At 38.4% G+C, this 22,919-nt stretch overlaps 2 protein-coding genes across 4 annotated transcripts in view; both read left to right on the top strand.

The window, feature by feature from the left end:
• Positions 1–10,124: 10,124 nt before the first annotated feature.
• On the top strand, positions 10,125–15,740 carry hrh1 (histamine receptor H1). 2 transcript variants are annotated; one of them, XM_067505961.1, is made up of 2 exons: positions 10,125–10,281; positions 13,435–15,740. In XM_067505961.1, exon 2 carries the CDS (start codon positions 13,637–13,639, stop codon positions 15,266–15,268), a length of 1,632 nt encoding a protein of 543 aa, XP_067362062.1. In that variant the 5' UTR covers positions 10,125–10,281; positions 13,435–13,636; the 3' UTR covers positions 15,269–15,740. The 2 variants fall into 2 exon arrangements, with proteins under 2 accessions (XP_067362062.1, XP_067362061.1); XM_067505960.1 differs by lacking the exon at positions 10,125–10,281 and adding an exon at positions 10,493–11,007.
• Positions 15,741–20,673: 4,933 nt separating this feature from the next.
• Positions 20,674–22,919, top strand: part of atg7 (ATG7 autophagy related 7 homolog (S. cerevisiae)) — a 53,854-nt gene continuing 51,608 nt past the window's right edge. Inside the window, exons 1-3 of one of the 2 annotated variants that reach the window (XM_067504676.1) lie at positions 20,674–20,841; positions 22,290–22,494; positions 22,636–22,690. In XM_067504676.1, coding sequence (XP_067360777.1) covers positions 22,323–22,494; positions 22,636–22,690 — 227 coding nt within the window. In that variant the 5' untranslated portion in view covers positions 20,674–20,841; positions 22,290–22,322. Of the gene's footprint in view, positions 21,154–22,289; positions 22,495–22,635; positions 22,691–22,919 lie in introns of both variants that reach the window. The other variant, XM_067504675.1, reaches the window with a different exon arrangement.

Genomic DNA, 22,919 nt, shown 5'->3' with positions numbered 1-22,919 from the left:
TGATTGGGTTAAGGTAAGGGCACTTTTTAGATCACCGAAGTTCCTTTAGACCAAACTACAGTAAGTAAAGTAAGTCTTAACAAGCCTCAATTTGTGCACCGGGGTAATGTGAGGTGAAAATGTATTTCCAAAACTAGTTTCCTAAAGGTGGACGCATGCTAATGCCACTGTTTAATGTGCAGTTGATTAAAAAATCCTAAAACCTATAAGCTTAAGAACAGAAATCCAGAACAAGCCTAAAGTTGTTCTGGAGTTTTGATTTTTATCAGCAATTGGAGGTGCCCAGTTGTCATTCTCATGTCAAGAATTAACTACAATTATACTTCCATATGGAACTCAACAACCAACAAAATAATCTTCCTTAGGCTATGTTCTTATTACAAGTGATCTTTTTGTCTCCAAGAGATTACATTTTTTCTATCAAGGTGTGAGCAAATTAAATCAGATTTCCTCCAAACAGGTCTGGGTAGCTATATCCAATCTCTGACAATGCAGACACAGACAAAATAGTTATATTGGACTTCATGTCTGTGCTCATGTGCCTGCCGTCATCGGTCAGTTTGGGCATCTCACAGTCTGGTAAAACTAAACATAGAGAATAGCAACAATAGAGATGAGAGGAAGAGGTGAGGTATTTTCAGATTTGGTGGACATTTTTTCAAGATTCAATATTTTAACAACTTCATTGATCCCACAGGGACATTGTGTTGCCTTGTTACAGCTGCTCTCCGCCTGAAAAGTAGAAGAAGGGAAAAGAACTGCCACCAAGACAATAAACAAAGACAAACTAGTGATCAATAAGTAAGGGGAAAAAATAGCTAGAGGAATAAACATAAATGAAATAAAAATTATAAATGAAATAAAACAATACAAATTGTCCATTTGGACCATTTAGTCCCCCTCCTTTTACAGAAGGGGGATGAGTTGAACAGTTTAATGTCATCTCCTGTGGCATTCTGTGGAGCACTTGACTGTAATCAGTCTCTGGCTGAAAGGAGCTCCTGTCAAACTGGAAGGAACCAAGCAATTTGTATAGAAACTCTGCAATTAGATAAGTCCATAAATCATGTTGTTATTACAGTAAAAATGTGCCTCACAGGTTTCACATGCATGTCCAGACCTCAACGGTGTGCACACCAGAGCTGGATACATGTCACTTACAAACAGGAAGCATCAACACCTAAAGGTGCTCTGACTGAAGTAATCGAAATAATTGAGCATTAAGTCATGCAATGTAAATGTAGGGGGCAGACACAAATTCCTACAAAGCTGTATGAAAGACCAAGAGAGTGAGTGTCCATTTACATTAAAAAGGAGCCGTTTGGATTCCAGATCAACAAATCCGTAGCCAGAGGAGAAAAACATACTACTATTCTCTCATCAGCTTTGCTGCACACTATACTATTCATTTTGTGACTTTTTTTTGGGGGGGGGGGTTAACAACTCAAATGTCATTGCCAGTGAAACTATGCAAAGAAAAACAGACAGAGCAAATCTGTTTTTTCCTCATTTCCCCCATCATTTTCAAACATTTCTGTATATAAATTGGCATGAATGCCAAGAAAACAGTATGGTGAGAAGCCTTTTCTTGTCACCATTAGCAGGTCCTGTGTTTCAAAAGTGGCATCAAAGAGAGAGAAGCAGGAGCATGCTGGGGGGAGTCGGGCTGTAAGCTCCAAGCTGCACACAGAGATAAAGACCAGACATATCTGTGTGTGTGTGTGTGTGTGTGTGTGTGTGTGTGTGTGTGTGTGTGTGTGTGCGTGTGTGTGTGTGTAAGGGATTAGGCTGATTTTGACTGGCTCTGCTCCATTGTGCTCCAGTGTGAAGCTCCTAAGAAGCTGCACACTGCCACATGATGGACAGGGCTTGGAATTGCACAGTTAAACCCTCCTTTCTGTGTAGCGTCTGCGTAATAAAGTCTCTTAGCCCCAGGACTCTTGAGCTGTACAAATTTGTGTAACTGGAAGAACATGCAGCAGGGGCACTGTCCTTGAATTTGTGCAATTATATACATTTGATGCTTTGTATGTGTGTGTCTGTGTTTCTATGTGTATACATGTACTGTAAAAAAATTGTGTACAAAAGTAAGAGAAAGACAGAATGCATCTTCCTCTTTCATCTTCAGACAAAAGGTGAGTTTTTGCAGTGAACTGAAATTGGCACATGAAAACAAAATGAAGAGTGCTTCTAATATACATTGAACAAATAAATACAATGATAGTAATAATGTAAGGAGGTTTAAAAGTGAAAGCAGAGCAAAAGAAAAATCCTTTTCTTCTTCTGGCACAACTGAATTAGACATTAACATAGATCCCACTTTAAGAGTTTTCTTCTGTACTTTAGTTGAAACGACATGAGCTTGTTTTACCAGTGAGTGTTTTTAATGTTTGACTAAAATCCCTCTGCTAAGTCCTGCCATGCCTGACCCTCCTCAATCCCTTCATCACTGAATAAAATCAGCTACGACACAATGAAATAATTGTGCAGCTGCTCAAGGGAACTGTCTTTGTTGCCTTTTCCATGTACTTTTCCCTCATTATCCAGGCAATTTTCTAAGATATAATACTGTAATCATAATAATAAGCAAACAACATAGTTATTTATGTAAAATTATAGAAAGGTGGAGCTGGCACCTTGTTAAGCTGAATTTTTGTTTCTGTACAGCATGTTGTGAGGATCCCCATGCCTTTCTGTTGGTGAGTTGAAGTCTGTGTTCCCATCTTGATTCCAAAAAGCATCAACACTTTAGGTCAGTGCTGCTGACGTAGTGGGTCAGGAGTGATGATTACCTTTGCCCCATCTCCTTAAAATCTGGCTGTTTTGAGCCAAACAAGATGGCGTCCCCGTCCCCCAACACAGCATGACGTAACTTCACATTCTCTACTGATGCATCTGTACATATGCTTTGTGTGTATTCTTTGCATGTGTGATCTATTAAATCCTGGACTGTTAATGGGGCCTGCAGTGTCTTGCTGTGATTCCCCACCAGCACATGTGTCTATGTAAAACACACAGTACATGACTGAATAAAGCAGTGTGTTTGTGTGTGTGTGTGTGTGTGTGGGTGTTTGTGTTACTGCGCGTGCCTGTGTGTGAGAGAAAGGTTTGTATCTGTGTCCGGTGCAGGGCATAATTCTTTATTAGAAACAGATGAATGACTCTGTTTATTCCAGAAGTGCCCCTGGGTTCAAGTCAATCCACCACGCTGGCACACACACTTACACATTTGTGCACAGTGTCTGGTAAAAACAATGAGAAGTGCGTCAGATGCTGAGTAGAAATTAGCATTTTGTTTTTGTGTCTCTGCCAACATAACAGTTTCGTCTCTGCACATAAACACAGGTAGATGAATAATAGTGTTATTCTATATCTACTCTAATGAATGCTAAAATTAAACCTTGTCAGAAGATAAACATCTTATGTGCAAAAAAGGTGTGCAAGAAGTAATTAAAGTTTTATCTTAGTTTTAAATCCTGTTTAAGTTTTTTAGCTTAATGTCCCCATCACATTTGGTCTAATTAGCCTTTATGACAAATAATCCTTCACAAAAATATGAAAGTCTCTATTTTAATTGACCTTTTGTCAACTATAAGTCCTTATTTGGCATGTTACATATGTACTTAATTCATAAAGATGTTTTTTCAGCTATAATTGGAGGAATATAAATTGAATTTCAGGGTGGGTAGAATTGCATGACCCTTGAGAAATGACATTCATTGCTATCTATCAGACAGACATGAGGGAAAATTGCCAACCTTACATTACTGGTTGTTGCTGGGATGGAATTATCCAGTACACTAACACCTCACTATTTCTGCTTAGTCAGGGAGGATAAAGCTTATTAGGTTTGGGTAGAATTTTTTTGTAAATATTCATCACTGTTCAGCATATTATCATATACCAGGATACCAGAATGTGTGACCATATGTATTTTGACAGCATTCGTATTTTTGTTAGACTACTTAAATAGAATATAATTATTTACATAAATTAAAACATGTTGCTACAGTATACCATAGATTAAGGAAATAACTATATAGGTAGCTTATTTGCTTCAAAAACAGGGAAACAGCAGCACATCCAGCTGTGTGCACAAAAGACTGCATTGTACTGCATTTACAGTACAATTCCACCACATAAAAGCAAGAGGTGAATTTGACCTCTGTAGCCTCAACTCCAGTATCAAATTAGCAACTCTCCAGACCAAAAAACATACAAAGAGAGACAAAGGCAAAAAGAGACTATATGGAGAGAGTAGATTACATAAGTCTTTCACCTCACATGCCTGACTATGTGACTGCAAAATGCCCAAGAGGCGATGGAGGAAAGCAGTGAGAAAAAGGGGAGGTGGGGGGAGCGGAGTAAATTGGAGAAAATTAAGTGGAAGCGGGGAAAGAAGAGGGATTTGAGAGAGAGACTGGGTGAAAAAGAGGGGGGAAGGAGAGGAAGGCTGATGAGAGGTTTATAAAAAGGAAAGTGAAGATGATGTAGAGGGCGCATGAAGTGGGCCTCTGTCATTCTAGTTAATGCCAGTCGCCTCGCCTCAACAACAGCAAAAAGGCTGCTGCTGAAGAGGGCTCTGATACGCTTCCTGACAAAAGCACTTATCAGATGCGGCATGGTTCAGAAAATGCTGACGTGCCGACGAAATGTTGAATTCAAGTCCACTGGAAGGCAGATTTATGACCTTATTCAAATTGTCTGGCTGATGCAATGTGTCAGAGAATGTGTTAGTAATCATTTTTTACTCATTTCAGAAATTGCTGCATTCATCCTATATAGTTTTAATTAAAGAACAATTTTTAATTATGTGATGACATATCATTTCTGTATTAAAAAAAAACCTAATGGCATAGGTTTAAAGTAATTGTAGAGAATAAGTCATCAAAATATTATGAATGAGAGTTTTGATGTTTTTTCTTTTGTTTGTATATTGAGATTCATGTTGCATGGCTGCACAGCTAATGCTATAAATCCAAATCACTGGATCTAGGAAGGATTAAGTGTTTTGCTCAAGGACACTTCAGAAGGATATGATTTGATACAGTCCCTCTGGCTGAAAGTCAAGCTCCTTACTGATCTTCCCACTCCAGTGGTGCAATGCAACTAAGTATATTTACCACTTGGGTACATTTACCCACTTGGTACTAGTTCTTTATTTGAGCATTTATGTTTCGTTCAAACGCATGAGGAAAACAGTGCTTTTTGCTCCACTTCAACTATTTGTTAGCTTAAATTACTATAATTTAAGAAATCTATCAGTTATAAATAGACGCACCAAACACATGGAGATTTATGTTCAAGTAGTATGTTAAATTTGGGTTGAAATTATTGATTTTCAGTGCATATGTTTTTTTTTCAGTGAACAAACAGTAATTTTCTTTGCATATACATCTGCAAGCACGAAACATTCTATAACTTCTGCTTCTCAAATGTGAAACTTTTCAGTTTTTTCATACAAAACACAGAATAGTTTGAAGGTTTGGACCATTGTTTAGACAGAACACGCAATCTAAAGATGTAACTTGGGTCTGCGTGTGACACGGGCATTTCTCAGAATTGTTGCAAGAAAAATCAGACGATTAATTCATAATAGTAATAGATTTTAATATGAAATGCCGTCCCTCTAATAAAAAAATAATAATAATCTAAACAGTCATAGGAGCCATTTTTCTGCACGGGTGCATTTACTATATATCACATAGTTTTGTTTTTTTTACTTTTGCTTAAGAGGTACTTTGTCCACTTGTGTTTGACCCTGCTGTGTCAATATTACTGGTGCATTTAGAAATCTGGACAGGCAAGAGCAGCTGCAGTGAAGTGGTGAGTAAAAAAAAGAGTGAAGATGAGTAAAGGATTAGGTGAGAGTAACTGAAAAGATGGTTTAAATGAAAGTCAACCACATATTGTAAAATGAAGAGAAACATCAGTCTCTCAGTGTAACAGTGGTTATTCCAGAGTCTCCTTCGCTGTTCACCTTCTCTGTGTTGACATTTGTTGGACTTGTTTACGGAGGCTGAACAAATGGTTGCAAAGTCAACTCCCAGTGCTAACAGCACAGTAAATCCTACATGTGAAGAGAAATTAACCAGAGCGTTTCTTCTCTTTTCTGTTTCTGGTGGCTGAGAAAGACATTGAAGATTATTCAACTCTCCTTTGGTTTACAGAGGGTTATGCTGATTTCACTAAAATCACTAGACAACCTATTTGACTCCTTCATAGCTCACAAATGTCTTTAAAATTGCCACATAGAAGGTGACTTACAGGTAGCTTATGATGATATATTAGCAGCACTTGACCAGTAGATGTCCCTGTTTACCTGCAAAACACAGTGCTGTGGAAAGGAATTACAAAAAGAAAGAAATGTAAAACTGCTTTTTTGTCCAATAGATAACAGTTCACAAAGAATGTGTTATGACAAGACACTTATTTGTGGCCTCTGAGGGATTTTGATATACAGAGAATAATTGAGGGAACTCAGAAGCTTAAATGATAATTCAGATATTCTTGGTTAGTGATTGATTCCCATTAGAAGCATCTGGCGTAATCTGAAAAACAGAATTATTGCACAGAACAATGTAACTGTCACTGGCCTGTGTCTTTCCCTCCAATCTGTAATTACAGGTCTTTATGGGCTTGCATAGTACAGATTGACCTTAATGCGATTAGGAAGACCTCTGACGCACTTATTGACACACACAGGCACACGCACATTAGAATACACATCTTTAATGTGCCGTTTGCGGATTGATACTTCAAACACATATACACGTGTGCAGATACACAAACACACACATATACACATAAGAAATCTGATTAGTCAGACACACAGCTGTGGAGCAGATGCAGAAAACCCTTACCACTGTTGCACAGTCTGTCTGTCATTTTTTGTACAGCCACATAGCATAATAATGACACAGTGTTTGTATGGATTATGGATTATAAATATTGATCAACCCATCTTGCAACTCATTTATCCCACGGCCCCATTGCTAAGCCTTGTTTTGTCCTCATAAAAATAAACTCACTTTCATCCAGAGGAGGAAAACTGAATGCTCAGGCTGTTTGTAAACAATGGCGGGCTTCCTGTTTTCGCAAGTACATTCAAGCTGCTCAGTTTTTCACAGAACAGCTCTGCTCAGCAACCTTGATGATATCTGTGATAGAGGAGATTTTCCCAAAGGGATCCATGAGTTCAAAATGCTTGCCTAGTTTGCTTATAAGATATGATAAGGATAAATTTTTCAATTTAGGGAACAGTTTCCTCCTTATCTCGTTTTCTCCATGACACACACACACACACACACACACACACACACACTCCTGGTCCCTTTCTTCGAACCTTCCTTTCCCTTTTATTCCCATCTTTCTTTCTTTCCCTCCTGCTCACCCCCTCCCGCCCTTCCTTCCTTCCTCTCTTTCTTTTCATCACCTCTTCACCCGCAGCTTTTCCTGCAGTAGAGAGCAGGGACAGATGGTAGCAACGCTGTATCCATTCTCCCCTGAAATCGAAAAATGATTTTGTTGGTGCATCCCCCGCTAGAACAGCGACACAAAATATGCCCGATGAATTAAAGAATCTGTGCACCCACAAAGCTGTGTCTTCACCAGGGATCTCTCAACAGTGATTTTTTTTTTTATCATGCAACAGTTATGTTTCCATTTTACGTAATCGATACAGCTGTCTACTCTGTCTGTTTAACTCCTCAACCTTCACCCGTGTTTATGCGTGTCACACTGAACCAAAGACACTTTTAATGGCTTAAGTCTGTGGCTGTTTGATGGCCGACTCACAGCTGCCACTGTTGAGCTGGTGGTGTGTTGGTTTGGCGGCACAGCTTGTGAGTAGAAAAGTTGATTTTCTGACGGATTTTGACCTCCTCTCAGGCATATGTTGAGCAGAAAGATGTTAGGAGTTTGCTAAAATCACTAAGCTTCAGACTCCAGAGGAAGTAATTTGTTGGACCAACAGGTGCAACCAAAAACATAAACAGTCAGTGAAGCACAGTCTGTACATGCCCACACAGAAAACACCTGTGTATATCTAAAATGAGAGGAATTTCAAAAATCAATTTATCATCAAAGTAACATTATATGTTTCAGTACGTGATGACAATTTTACGGTAATGACATCAGAAGAGGCAAATAAGGGGCCTAAAAAATAAAGTAAGCAACTGATAGCATCTTCATACTATCTGTGCTGAATTTCTAATTCAATTATCTTGTGTGCTTATATATTCGTTTCAAGAAATGTTCAATTCTGCTGCAAAGTTTTTACACATAGGTCACTGTCAAGCAAAGATCAGCAAACCCAGCCGTATGTTATCTCAAGGTAATAGAATAATTAAGTCTGTCCTCAAACAAATAGTCTATGGCAGAGTTATGACAAACCACAGCTGCTCTCAGCCTCCTTATGGCTCAGCACCATTTGCTCTATAAGCACTATTGTCAGTGTTTGAATAGATCAAATTATTGTAGCCTGTAAATTGTGCAAAAGTTGAAAGATAACATGAAGATGGCTATGTGTTGGGTTATTCTAATAATGATGACTCTTGTGTATTTTCTACAACAGAAATAGTCCAAGCTTTTCTAACAATAAGGCTTAATGAACCAGATGAACAAATTAAATTTTAAGATTTATAAGAATTACCTGGATATGAACCTCAAGGTCTGTCAAAGAGTGGAGTTATTGTTGTGAACAACATATTTAATATAACCACTCTGGCATAGAATTCAGTGTATTTTCTCACATTGTGGGGAAAATCTATTCACTACAGCAACATTGCAATTATGTCAAAGTTTTTATTTTGCAATGTCTTCATTTCTTGACCGGTTACTTAGATATAAACCAATAAACTGTGACACAGTTCACGCACCCGGCAGAAACAACACTGTGAAACAAGTCTGTCCTGAAAGCTCATCATAGATGGCAAACGTGCACCATTTCCTGTATGTAAAATTCCTGGAAATAAACACCAAGACCTTTCCTCTATAACTACCATTGTATGAGCCAACCAAGGGTTTTCTCAGTTTTAGTTTTATGTAGTATGTATTGTGTATTGTGAACTATACTCTATTGTGGGTTGTCTTACGTTTCTATGTACTGGATGATGTAATTAGTGACATCATATAGCTTCATACTAATGAAGCTATATGATGCCATTAGTGACATCATATGGATCATATGGATACGGATGTCGTTAGTGACATCAAATAGCTTTGATAGTTTGCCTTTGATGGTAAACCTTTGTAGTTTATATTTTATTGTCCAGTTGTCAAAGAAACAATGGATAGCAATGATTTTGTGTAGCTGTCGAGGCAAACAAACGGTTTCTGTTCTGTGAGTTCAGCCATACTTTGAGAAACTTGTTTAATGAATCTGTTTTCGACCGTGCTAGTGAGATTACTGTACTTAAACTTTTATTTACTATTGATCCGTCATCGGCTGAGCTGAGAAGCAAGTACAATAAATTTTTAATGTTCCTTCATACAACGATTTCCGGAGTGAAGTGTTTGCTGGAGCGTCAGATTCATCATATTTGAGTAAGATTGCCTCTACAACCATGCTGTCCTTGGGTCACACACACACACACACACACACACACACACACACACACACACACACACACACACACAGACACACAGTAACCTTTGTCAGTGGGTCTAAGCCCAGAGGAGTCCAGTAGAAATATCAGACAGGCAGGATTATTGCAAGATGGCTATTATAAAAGATACTTCATATTTTTATTAGTGCTCTCATACCCTGCCTCAAACTGTGCAGATGGTTCTAGCAGAAAAACAGAACCTAGATCAGAGAACGTCATATCAGTTCAGACAAAACATTAACTAAGGGTGTGTAGGGGTGTACAGCAGCTGTTTGGGGCATCGGTCATGTTTGTGTTATTTGTGGAGCAACCTGACGCTTTACATTACTTTTAAGCCACAGTGTGAAGTATCAGATACATCAGAGTCAGGGTTTATAGTTCAATTCAAATTAAATAATATCTGCTATAAAAAATTCAACAACAGATTTCCATCTGGACTGGTTGTAATAAAAGGTGTAAAACAAGGGTCATAAATCTTTGTGAGGAGGGCCAGCAAGCACTCCCTCTAACCGAAGTTTCGCTCACTCCATACTATTTTAACTCTGCTACTCTCACACATTAAATGAGCATTACTTTACTGATGTTATAGTTACAGGCTACCTTCTTGGATTGGTACCAAGAAAATGCAGTGGATTGGCACCTTGACAGCGGTAGCAATAACAGTGGGGATGAGGTGAGATACTGCATGCAGAAAAGAAGAACACATATTACACTTTAATGTTATACTTGTATGCTTACCCAGTTAATGCTGGGGTCAATGAGGACAGTGTGTGACAGTGTGTGTGTGCACTGTACTTTTGTGCACTGTTGCAGGAAGACAGGGGACACTGCTTAGTACATTGTCTGCTGAGTTTCAGTTTGAGTGTTGTGGAGTCCATGATGTTACCATGGTCCCTGTGCCTTGTCTCTATTGAAGCTCCCACTCTCACCTCACACTGATGCTGAACATACAGAAAATGGCTCAGTTGTATATAAAACTTCATTATTTGAACAATTAAGAGTGATGCTTTACAACAGTGTGGAGACCTGAAGCGCTCCTGCAGACCACACACTGCTTCGCGTCCAGATTCCGTGTCACGGGGGAAGTTATGAATCATACACACTGCACCATGGCAGTGGGAATCATAATGCGCCACTCCATCAAGTGAAAACCTGTTACCGTAACAAGGTAATTTATATGGCTGTAATTTTTCAGCGGGATATCATGTGAACTATTCAGTGCAGACAGAGGCACAGGGAGTGAGCTGGAGATACGAGGGGAGGGAGGACGATTTTTTTCTCTTTCTCACTCTCTCTCTCCCTTTGCAATTCTAACCCGTGTCCGTCACTCGGTTTCTCATTTTCACCCCTAATACAAGCTGGAATTACCGCGGGCTTCCCTGGAAATTCATTTTATAACGTAAGTAATTCTGAACGACTGTAGGCTACATTATTATAAACATTATTATTTTTTCAAAGTGATCAACTTTTTTTCTGCGTGTGAAAAAAAGTTTAAAAAAAAAGTAATTTTAATGTCAGACTATTGTTAGAAATATATACCTATATATACATGAGTTTGATGCCTTGGAGTTTCCATGTGTGATCCAACGGCGGCTCAACAGGTGGTTGTCTGCGCAAACACTTATAGTATTTTCGCCTGAGAGCCATTATTCATTTCGATAGATAAGGATCAGGTCTCTGCAGAGCACAATTCATCCGTTTCTCCTTTATAATGACACCAGGCAGCCAATGATCATTACACTTAATCATATTGAACAATTAGTGTTCGATGTATACCGTCATTTCCTGGCGCGACAACAGCGTGTGTTGCTCTAAAGCAGAAAACACGCAGCACATGCTTAGATTTTTTTCCCCTCAATCCATCCCTTTTTAACCTCTTTGCGAAAACGATGACTAAATATGAAGTAATCTCAATATTTGTGTTGCGGAGGCAGTTATTGTATCAACAGCGAGTCTATATAAAGAAAAAGTGTTTATGATCACGCAGGTCAGCTTACAGTGGAAGGTTTTAATGATAAATCAGCTCTAGGGGTCTATTAGTTGTCTGTTTATGTGAAGCTAAAAAATTGAGGGGCAGCATATGTCATAAATTGTATAAAGTATATACAGGTGTGTTTTCGTTCCAAGTACTTTTTCATTGGGACCACCAATGTGTAGCTTTCATTGTTAAGAGAGTCTCCACTTGGTTCAGTGGCTTGGGTAGACTGTAAAAATCCTCTGACACGGGGTCCAGACTGAACATCCATCACACAGCATTCACAGATGGTGCCATAGTTCATTAACAAATTCTAATAGTTTCACTCCCTCTGTCTTAGCTAATATTTACTATGTGATTTAGTGGAGGGAAGTGGGGCTGCATTCATCCAGCATGGCAGTATTTTAACATCAAAAGCATCATGGCCATTACAATGAATCATATTCTGAGGATTCTCCACTGAAAACCTTTCAGCCCCCACTACTTTTGTGACTACACCTCTGCGAGCCTCTTTCCTCCTTCTCAGTGTGTGTCATCACTGAGCAAGCTCAGACACAGATATACAGTATACACTGTATTGTATATTCAATATATATACAATCAAAAAAGATCAAAATGAATATAATTTTTGTATATCTTATTTTGCATAATGTATTACATATGTGTATTTTGTGATTACATTCAATGTGAGTGGAATTGTTATTGGCAAAATAATACATACTGTAAAAAAAATTGTGAGTATTGCTCTATACTTAGCTTTTAGTTTGACGGTCCTAAAAAGGCCAAATGACGTATTGGCGTGCTCAGATTAATCACAGAAAGACAAGTCTGCATAAGCTGGGACGCCCACCTGCCTCCATGGCAACGGGTTTATTTCAGTCTACCCTCTTAAAAATCAATATCCCAAACAGCCCAGTTAATTGATTTGCAGCTTGTTGAAATGTTTTACTATGGAACGTCCTGCTGTGCTTTGCAAATTCAAACATGTCATCAAACATGGTGCAGTGTTTTAAAAATCCTAAGACACAGATTCCATCATACAGCACAACATTGGCAGCACATTATCACCTCCTTTCTTCCAATTACACTGTTTGTCTACTGCTGTGTTGTCCACCCTCCCCTTGCTTGAGTGTTAAAGAAAGCCAGATGGACAGTGAAACAGAAAGAGCAAGATATATTTTAGTCTATTAAAACTGTATCCAAAGAAATAAGCAAGAAAAGCTTAAGGTTTAAGGTTTTCTTCTATAGTATGGACACTTGTGTCCCACTGCATCTGCTCTTTGTAGTTTATTTCTCTGCAGTCTACATTCTCCTCACTGAAACATCAGTATTGTCTACAACAACATTTTCTCTCTCTCTCTGCCTATTTGAAAAATATATTCAATTCGTGAGAAAATATAGTTGATTTGATGTTCCACAGTTGGTCACAACATGAAAAGTCCATAATTCAAGTTTTCAAAAGTTTAAGTTATATACCGGATTTTATGCTAAGGCACGAGTCATAAAAATATCCTTATATGTTCACTGTGCGTTAAACCCAGGTCAACTCTATTGAGAAATAGTTTTTATTTATTTATTATTTTTTGTCCGTTCGACTTATCCTGCAAGTTCAGGGTCGCCACAGTGGATCATTTGTCCGCATGTTGATTTGGCACAGTTTTTACGCTGGATGCCCTTCCTGATGCAACCCTCCCCGATTACTATCTGCACTATGAATGTGAAAAAAACCTAAAAGAATCTGCACAGTAAAACATAAACACCCAGATAAAGTACAACAAAATATATTTTTGAGAAAAAAAATATTGCATATTACTCAAACTCCTAATCTGTAATGTTGTTTGTGTTTTCCAGATGTCAAAAGTTTGGATTTGTGTACTAAAATGGACTATGGATTAAGGCAACATTGGTTAAGAAATGTCATTTAAAGCTGAATGTTCTGGACTGGAACTAAGTTTATATGTGATTCAACATGCTTCGGCAACAGAGTTGAACACACACCGTCCAACTGCTGTCCACAATATGATTGGATCTAGAAGTGGCCGTCCTGCCTGACATGATGGAATCTGGTCTGTCACCTTCCACAGACCCTCTACATCTCAACACCAACAGCTTTTTCAACTACAGCAACAACAGCTGGAGTGGCCTCCTGGACAGTGACACTTTGCGGAGCAATTACAACCGGACCCTACATGACCACTTTCACACTGCCCTGCTTGGGGTCTCTCTGGGACTGCTCTCGCTCCTCACCATCATAATGAACCTGCTTGTTCTCTATGCCGTGAAGAGGGAGAAGACCCTCCACACGGTTGGGAACCTCTACATCGTCAGCCTGTCGGTGGCAGATCTGATTGTAGGGACCACAGTTATGCCACTGAATCTCATGTACTTGTTGGAGGATGAATGGAAGCTGGGCAGGGCTGTCTGCCAATTTTGGCTTATAATGGATTATGTGGCTAGCACAGCCTCAATTTTCAGCTTATTTATTCTCTGTTTGGATCGGTATCGCTCTGTCAGACAGCCACTTAAGTACCTGAAATATCGAACGCGGGGGCAAGCAAGTGTGATGATTTGTGGTGCCTGGGTGCTGTCGATGATGTGGATTATTCCTATTTTAGGATGGAGGTCCTTCACACATGTTGACCTCAAACCTGAAGAGGAGAACAAGTGTGACACTGATTTCCGTTTTGTCACATGGTTTAAAGTTATTACCGCTGTCTTCAACTTCTATGTACCCTCAGTTTTAATGCTGTGGTTTTACACGCACATATATCTGGCAGTAAGGCAACATTTGCGGGACAGAGAGAGAATCATTCATCCAACCGATTCTTTTGGGGAAAATGAGAATGGACGAAGTGCTCAAATGCCTGAGAAAAATGGCTCCATCACACCAAAGAGGGAAAATAATGTTCCAATCAAACAATTTAAAAAACAACGATTGCTGGACCAGAATACTCTCGATCAGGCGTACTCCTGTGAGGAGGGTGATAAAAGCAAAACTGCTCCGTTGAGAGCTCACAGAAAAATTGGTGTAAAGTGTCCACAGACGTCATTGCTTGACATGACAACTAAAAGACTGAGAATGGCACCAGAGTCCAGAAGGTGCTCCATGTCTCCCGAGGAACCAGACACAGAGGTTCCCCTGAGTCGACTCGCTGCACCTCAGGAGGTGGTCTCAGAAGGGATTAAGGAGAACAAACTTCAGGCATCTTTAAATGAATGTCATGTCACAGTGCCAAACTCGGTGAGCGTCTGTGACATCAACCAGGTGTCAGACGTGCAGACATACACGCTGTACAACAACTACGACCTGACTCGCACTCCACCTTGGACTGAGGAGGGAGTTGAAGAAGCCAAATTAGACCCAGCTAATCATGCGACTCTAAAAGAGACGTGGCAAAAGTTTATTGACCAGTCACGTCAACGCATACAATGTCTGAGGATCCATAAAGAGCACAAAGCAGCCAAGCAGTTAGGCTTTATAATTGCTGCCTTTTTGTTGTGTTGGATACCTTACTTCATAGGTTTCATGGTTATGGCGTTCTGCAGGGATTGCGTGCACCATGACCTTCACATGTTCACCATTTGGCTAGGGTATATCAACTCCACTCTCAATCCTTTTATATATCCTCTCTGCAATGGAAACTTTAAACGAGTTTTCAAAAATATCCTTAACATTAATTTGTGACAGGTTTATGGAATAAACAGAAGAGCAATGAAACAGAACAAAGTCATGTGTCTAAGTTAACCAGTTGAATCAATTAAGTTTCAAGGTAAGATTCAACGTGTATATTAAGCAGTAAATGTATTTCCGATGTTCGTTCTATTTGGTCTTATTCTCGTAACTTATTGCACATTGTCCTCTGACTCATGGCAACATTTGAAAGAAGTTTCTGAATCTGCAGTTATTTGTTTTGTCCGCATTATGTTAACGATGACAAAAATATTGTCTGAGGCCAAAGGCCTTTAAAGGCAAAAGAATTTGACCTGTTGCCCGCAGAAATAGGGCCACAAATTTACTATCTTTATTATGGCTGCGGTCCAGAATGAGAAGGGAAAGTACTCAATGTCAAAAATGTGTTTTTAAGGGGGAAAAAGATTTTTTTTCAGACATGTAACATGATAGAACATGATGTTGCTATAAAATATTCCAAATCGTATGAGCAATTTCTTTGATTTGTCAGTTGTGACAGTGTTTTCGACATTAAAACGGGATATGGGGCCTTGCATGTCCTCTATTAGTTGTCTAATGTGAGTCCAAAAAAAGGCCTACATCTTTGGTACTGTCTAGTGATCCGTTCCCATGGGGAGGGCTAATTCATAATCCATTCAGTTGTCCCTTTATTTCACACCTCCTTTAAACATAAATGGTTTCATTGTGTTTTAACACAGTTAAATCACCATTTAGTGACAAATAGAACTGTCCTGGTCTGGTTTTATCTGTTTGTGTTTCCTCTTTAATGGTAAAGTGGGGCCGTGTGATATGATATGAAGCCCAAATAACGTATCAATTAAAACTACATCAACTGTATGCAATAGCTAGATATTTGGTATATGTTGGAATCAGTTTTAAACTGTCATAAAGACCAGTACAGTTTGTTTATGGGAACCACTTAAATTCTTTTGTCAAACTGCAGAGGAAGTTCTTCTACCAGTGCTGTCCTTTAGGAATTGATTGATAAGCCTTTTACACTCATCTGCTTTATGATGTGATGTAGGTCATAATTTCATTAGCTAAAAAGCACCAAATTTTATTCCACAATACTGTGGAAAAGCAGCTATAAATTTGAGACTAAAATGCATTTGCATTGATCAAATACTTGAAGCATCCATTAGGCTCTGGAGACAAAGCATTGTAGCACAACTAGAAAAGACTATGTCTGCAGTTCTGCTGTGAAAACAAAGCTAAATGCCATTGAAATTAACATATTATTTCATATATTATGTAAATTAAAACAATGTTCAGATTTTCTAAAGGTTTATTACAAATAAATTTGATGTTTCACATGTTACAAGCCTATTACTTCAAATAAAAGTGTGTAAACTTTAATGGCTGACAGTGGGATGCAATGCATTAAACGGCCATGTTTCACACCAACAAAATATATTGCAGACCAGGAAATGCATAATGTTTCCTGTGTGCAGTGTTCACAGACGGGTTGTGAGTCACTACTTAGCCAATCAAACAAATAAGAGGGACGTGGAACTGGTCCAAAAGAGGTGAGGGTGCGATGAAGCATGTGTATGATTGCACTGAGTGCATCTCTTGTCAACAAATAAGGCCAATGTATTCAGGAGAAAAACATTTTTCTATTAGAGTTTTTTTCCCCCCACAAATCAAAGTTCTATAAGACAAAAATAATAATGTGTAAATATGTACAGCATATTCTGTTCCATTGTGACACTGCTTTTATCATAGTGGCCACTCAAAGTTTTTATGTTCATTTAGCCATTTCTTTAGGTCTCATTCGAGCCACTCAGAGGTTAATTAATTGCACAGAGAGCAAAAGCATTGGCCTAGCACTTAATAATCACTTTCGACACATACAAAGCTTAGCTACTGTATTATGTTAGGAACAGTAGTCAGAGTACCCTTTAAAATGAGGCAGTACTACATGCAACAATTAGTTGTGTTTTAACATACTCTGCCTTTCATTGTTGCTGATTTATTAGCTACATGTAGTACAACTAAGTTTAATACAACAGTTACAAATAAATCATTTTATTAAATTATTACATTATTTTACAAATTTCATTTTTGGAGGTATGGACTGAAATAATTTGAGCTGTATAAGCCTTGTCTACAGTTAGAGTTAGGGTTACTACAACATTGTATATATGGTTGGAGTAATCTGTCTTGTGGATGTAAGGGCCAAAATGTTAGGCCCCTGTTGCACCCAAGCTGTCATTATGTACAGCACACAGCAAATTACAGATTGCAGCTGTACTGTATTTATGCTCAGAGATCGCCACTACCTGGTCTTGGGTTTTCTATAAGTTTGTGTTGAGTAAACACAACTTTTTTTCGGTATGTACAATACAGTATAGGTACAACTAAATGATCAGATAGCAGAAGCTACATTTTGACCCCCCTACCAAATAGAACCAAAGGATTGCATTATGATGCAGACATGGATTCTTTTATTTCATTGGGGGAAAATTCCCAAACAAGTCTGCAAGTAAGCCAACTAGTAACAACCATCTGGTATTTAGAAAACAGTTTGGGGTTACTGGTGGTGGGAACTGAGGAAGTTGCCCGATTTGTTCAAGTTGGCAATCCAACACTTGTTAAACATATTGATATTTAATGAATTACATCAGTCAAGTCAGTTTTAGTTATCCAGCCCAAAATCACAAATGATAGCTGAAAGAGCTTCATAATCTATATAAGTAACGCCCTCTATCCTCAGTGGCACTTTTATGTGTTTTGAAAGTGTACTGTAGTAACTGAGAACAGCAGCAACGCGACACAGCCCTATGCTGGCTGTTCCCAGTGGAGCAGTACAAACATTACCAGCTCAGTGACGATTAACTCTGACAAACCTAATAGGCATTACCTGTTGGCCAGAAAGGAAGTTAACACTCTGTTAGTTCTGCAAATATAGCCTGCATATTCGAAATTGCCAAAACTAACACCAGACTTTAACAAAATGTGGAAAGGGAAACCTGAAATACCCCAGCTGCAAATGAACAAATTTTGCAAAACAATCTGATGTGGTGTATATGTCAAATTGGTTAGCTTGGTTTTTTTTCCCCCATCCATATCTTGATGATAGGCCAGTGAAGCAGTAGTACTGGAATGACAAATCTGACTTGTTGGCAAAGAATCCAATGGATTTGAATGCAAATGTTTATTATCTTGCACTATATGTTCTAGCATGCACATGCAGAGCGTAGCAGCCAAAGGGGTTCAAGCTTTTCAGCTAAAACATCCCCTTGACCAAACATTGACACAGTGTGCTATTTAAGCAATGCCAAGCTCCAACCCAGTGACTGAACACATCATCACTTTCAGTGTTGGCATTCTTTTTATTTAAGGCAAGGGAAGCGGGTTGCAGACAACGAAGGCAGAGTACAGACCTTAGCAGGAAGTAGTCAATATTAGCCAGAAGTTGTTATTCTTGGCAGCACACGGTTCTAAAGACAGAAATGATTAGGATTTGGCAACGTGGTCAGGGGGTTAGGGAAAGCCAATGGTCTGGGCAGTCCTAGGAAACACTCTAAAAGGACAAAGTGAAAACTTTCACTGCACCCAGGTGCTTCTCTGCTCAGGGAGGAACCTCTCCACTTTTTTCCTATTAATTTGTCACTGATTTACGGCAGGTGGTTCATAGGTTTGGATTTTAATCTTTAAAACGAAGGTGCTTATTATTCAGACAGCTGTGCAGCCAACATGCCATATTTATGGTGTCTGAGTCGTTTAAGTTCAGCGGTCAGTGTACTTAAACTGCTTTGTGCAAGATCAAACATGTATCAACAGCTTTGTGTGACATTGTTTAAATTTACGGTCAGTCATTTGGCAGGTGCTTTAATTCAAAGCAACTTACTGTATTTATGAGACAAACAAGAGCAATTTGGGCCTCACTGTATTGCTTAAGGACACTTCAACATGTGGACTGGCCACCCTGAATCACGGGATTTTAGAAGTTATTGAGACTTACTGTTTACAGTGGACTTCATAAAGTACATCTGTCTGACAGGGCATAGCAGAAATTGGCCATGCCTTAGCGGCTTTGACACCTCATTGACAAAAACACCTTACGAGCTCTCCCAACACTCCTGTTGCAAAACACAGACCTATAAACCACTTGCTGTAAGTTACTGTAAGTATGTATCTCGAGTCGGCCGTGCAAAATAACGACGTAATACCACTGGCAATTGTATAAGACAGATACTGACACCTATCTATGTGCTGAGAACCTAATGCTGCAATTTGCACAAAATAAAATGCAAATACATATTTTAGAAAATTGATATGACAATTCCTACATTTTCTACACAAAGGATTTGTGTTTGTTTTATTCATGTGGCTTGGAAAAAATAGGTCACAAAAGTGACTTATTTCCAGAATAGTTTATTAAAATTATTAAAAGTTTCACATTAACCCAGATGATGTATTTGTTCTTTTCTTCCAATCTCTGCTTTGGCCCTGGTTCTTGGTGTTTATTTTCCTAATAATAATAAAAAACAAAAAATCGTGGAAATCAAAACTGCCTGCACTTCCTTTTCTTGTCCCACATTTATTATACATCTAAGAACTTAAAAGTACCAACTTAAAAGTAAAGAAAAGTTCAAAAAAAGTTACTTACTCATTTTTGCAGCTATGTACAAAACTAACTTTAAAAGCAAGAGTGTTCATTTAATTGTTCAGTTGTTTTATATAATGTAAGAAAAAAGCAAAAATGCCTTGTATGTATTTTTCCACACTTACATCTTCAGATGACTTGTTTATTTCCAAGCCAACAGTCGAACCCTCAAAGACATATATCCATCCACTACCTAACTCCTTATCCTTTTAAGGGTTGCAGGGGGGCTGGAGCACATACCAGCTGTCACTGAGCATGAGGTGGACAGGTCACCCCTAGATAATCTGTTTCAAATATTCAAATTCCCACAATGGAGAGACTGTAGGCCAAAATTTTGCTTGTAAAATGAATTAAATGATTTGTTTATCAAATAGCTACAGATTAATATTTTGTTGCTAGACTACTTAATCATTATATATCATTAGAGAACTAGTCCGTTAAAAGCCTTAAAACTAATTTTTAATTCTTAATTATACTGCTTCAGACAATTTCTTGTAATTACTACTATTTTATAGAAAACAAAGATAATTAGACTTTTAGTCAATTTATGTTGCCTACCTCTAGTATCTATGTTTAACTAAACAAAGAGAATTTTAAAAGTTTTAACTCATAGCAAGTTTAACAACTTTTACTTATTCTCACGTATAAGTTTGCGACCAGGAAAAAAGTTATTAGACGTTTAACTTTTAAGTCTAAAATGTTACGTTTGTTACGTTGGTATGTTATGCACTCACTTTGAACTCAATCCCTTGCGTTTTTCCGCAGCAGTAAAGTTACACTTTTTAGTCGGTCCCTTGCTCACTGTGGCACATCCTGGTGTCTAGATGGAGATTTACCGGTGATCACTTTAGTGTAAATGAGCTCGTAGCTACTTTGTTACCTTTTCAGAATCGCGGCTTGTATCTGCTTTAACAAAACTGTGTTTGGTTCTCGAGTTCCCCTGCTGAAACCAGTGGTAAGGATAACGCTGACAGAATATACAAACGTTTCTGATCGGTGGTTGCAGCGTTATTTAATCATTTCTTTACTCCGACATGAAAAGAAACGGTGCGTACAGGTTTTTGTCAGTTTTCTCCTGCTTCGTCGTTTGCGCGTTCTTGTTTTTGTTTTGGTTCTTTATATTTTATTCACTGGTGCTTGCACCATAAAACACACACATCTCTGTAGCCGCTAAGCTAACTGGACGGCCAACTTACCCACAGTGCTTTGCTTTATTGACAAGTCCCGCGATCATATGATCAACTCCACCAGGAAGTAAGGATTTCTGGTAAGTCTATAGACTTCAGTTTATTGACACTTGAAATATAAAAACGTACCTGACTTGTTTTCTACTCCTTTCGTTTTTCTATTTTGGAATACATTTATACTGCCTGACTATGATTTGTTTCCCTCGAATTGTTGGCTGTTAAACGATTAAACACGTTGCCGGGTGCAAAAAAACCAAAAACCAAAAACCAAAAACAAAAACAAACAAAAAAACAGATTAAGATATCAAAGCTGCTGCTTTCACGTTATGGCCTGTGTTAACTTACTAAACAGGAAGTGCCTGAAAATGTAAACATGGAATCTAAACCTAAATATAAACCTAAATTAATTGACCATAGAGCTTTTGAGTCAGGTGACATAGCATGGACATTGGGTGTGCATTAAATATTATAGATTCAATTTGCCTTGTGATGTGTGGAGGTACAAAGTAGAGTAGAGTAGAGTAATTTATTGAATCCATCAGCAATTACAGTATCTTGATTACCGAGTCATCATTTAGGTTATTTATGAAGCTAAAATACTAAGTGGGGCGGCAGTGGATCAGATAGAGTGGCTTCCTACCGACTATAGGGTCGAAGATTAACGCCCTGCTCTTCGTCCCTGCCTCCCTGGTTTAGAAACTGAACCCCTATTCCCATCCACAGCTGTGCAGTGCTGGTCCCAAGCCTGGTAGAAATTGGGGAGGGTTGCATCAGGAAGGGCATCCAGTGTAAATAAACTGTGCCAAATAAACATGAGAACAAATGTTATCAGAAACAAGAAGATGTTGCCTTGGACATTTTTGCCACTATTTTGCCATTTTGAGATCAAAAAACTAATCAATAATGATAAGAATAGGTGCACCCCTAGAATATTTTCTAGCTTCAATGATATTTATTAAGTTATATTTCCTGTAAATTCACAGTGGTGATATACTGTAAAACACAAAATAGCAAGGAACTGTGTGTTTTGTGTCTTGTTTGCAGCTAATAAAGTATTATAATGTTATATTTTTGTGTGTGGTGTGTCTTTCCTAAACCTGTGGAATACAATACAGGAATGTGAATGCAAGCAACATTCTGTAAATGTAAGGTTTGACAGATTATAGAGCCTTCAAGTGTTTTGTAACCCACAACTGTTTCATTTCACCGCTTGTAGAACTTGGCTGTGCAGTCTTTTAGTGAAGCTATCATGGCATCTGACACCAAAGAAGCAGCATCGTCCACAGCAGACCTCAAGCTGCAGTTTGCCCCCTTCAGCAGTGCTCTGGAAGCAGGTTTCTGGCACCAGCTTACTCAGAAAAAACTTAATGACTATAGGTTGGACGAGAGCGCTAAATATATTAAAGGATACTACTACAATGGTGAGCATTGTGGTTATTGTTGTTGTTGTAACAGTGACTTGTTTCTTTGTTTGACAGTTAAAGAGACCAACTTGCTAATCCAGAACAGTAATTTTTATATGACCACTCTGAACTGTTTTTATTCATGTTTGTAATTTATAGGTGATGCAGTTGGTTTGCCCACCCGCCTGACTTTAGAATTCAGTGCATTTGACGTGTAAGTATGATATGGGTTGTGGACAGTACAAATGTGAATAAATAAGACAGAGCTATCAACAAAAATCAAAACACAATTTAAACTAAAGTCAAGTTATTCATTTAAGTAAAACAAAAAGTCCTGTGATAACCATTTGTTTGAAACATAGGACACACACATTAACTGTGTGTGAAGGAACAAATTTGTTGAGACTCATACATTTATGAATGCTAGTTTCCATTTTTCACCT

Source organism: Channa argus, chromosome 5 (genome assembly GCF_033026475.1).
Source record: "Channa argus isolate prfri chromosome 5, Channa argus male v1.0, whole genome shotgun sequence".
Classification (NCBI taxonomy): Eukaryota; Metazoa; Chordata; class Actinopteri; order Anabantiformes; family Channidae; genus Channa; species Channa argus.
Note: the sequence above shows the minus strand (reverse complement) of the source record. Positions and strands in the feature narration are given on the sequence as shown.

Coding starts and splice junctions, on each gene's coding strand:
- hrh1 (XM_067505961.1), top strand. CDS start 13,637: ATGATGGAATCTGGTCTGTCACCTTCCACAGACCCTCTACATCTCAAC.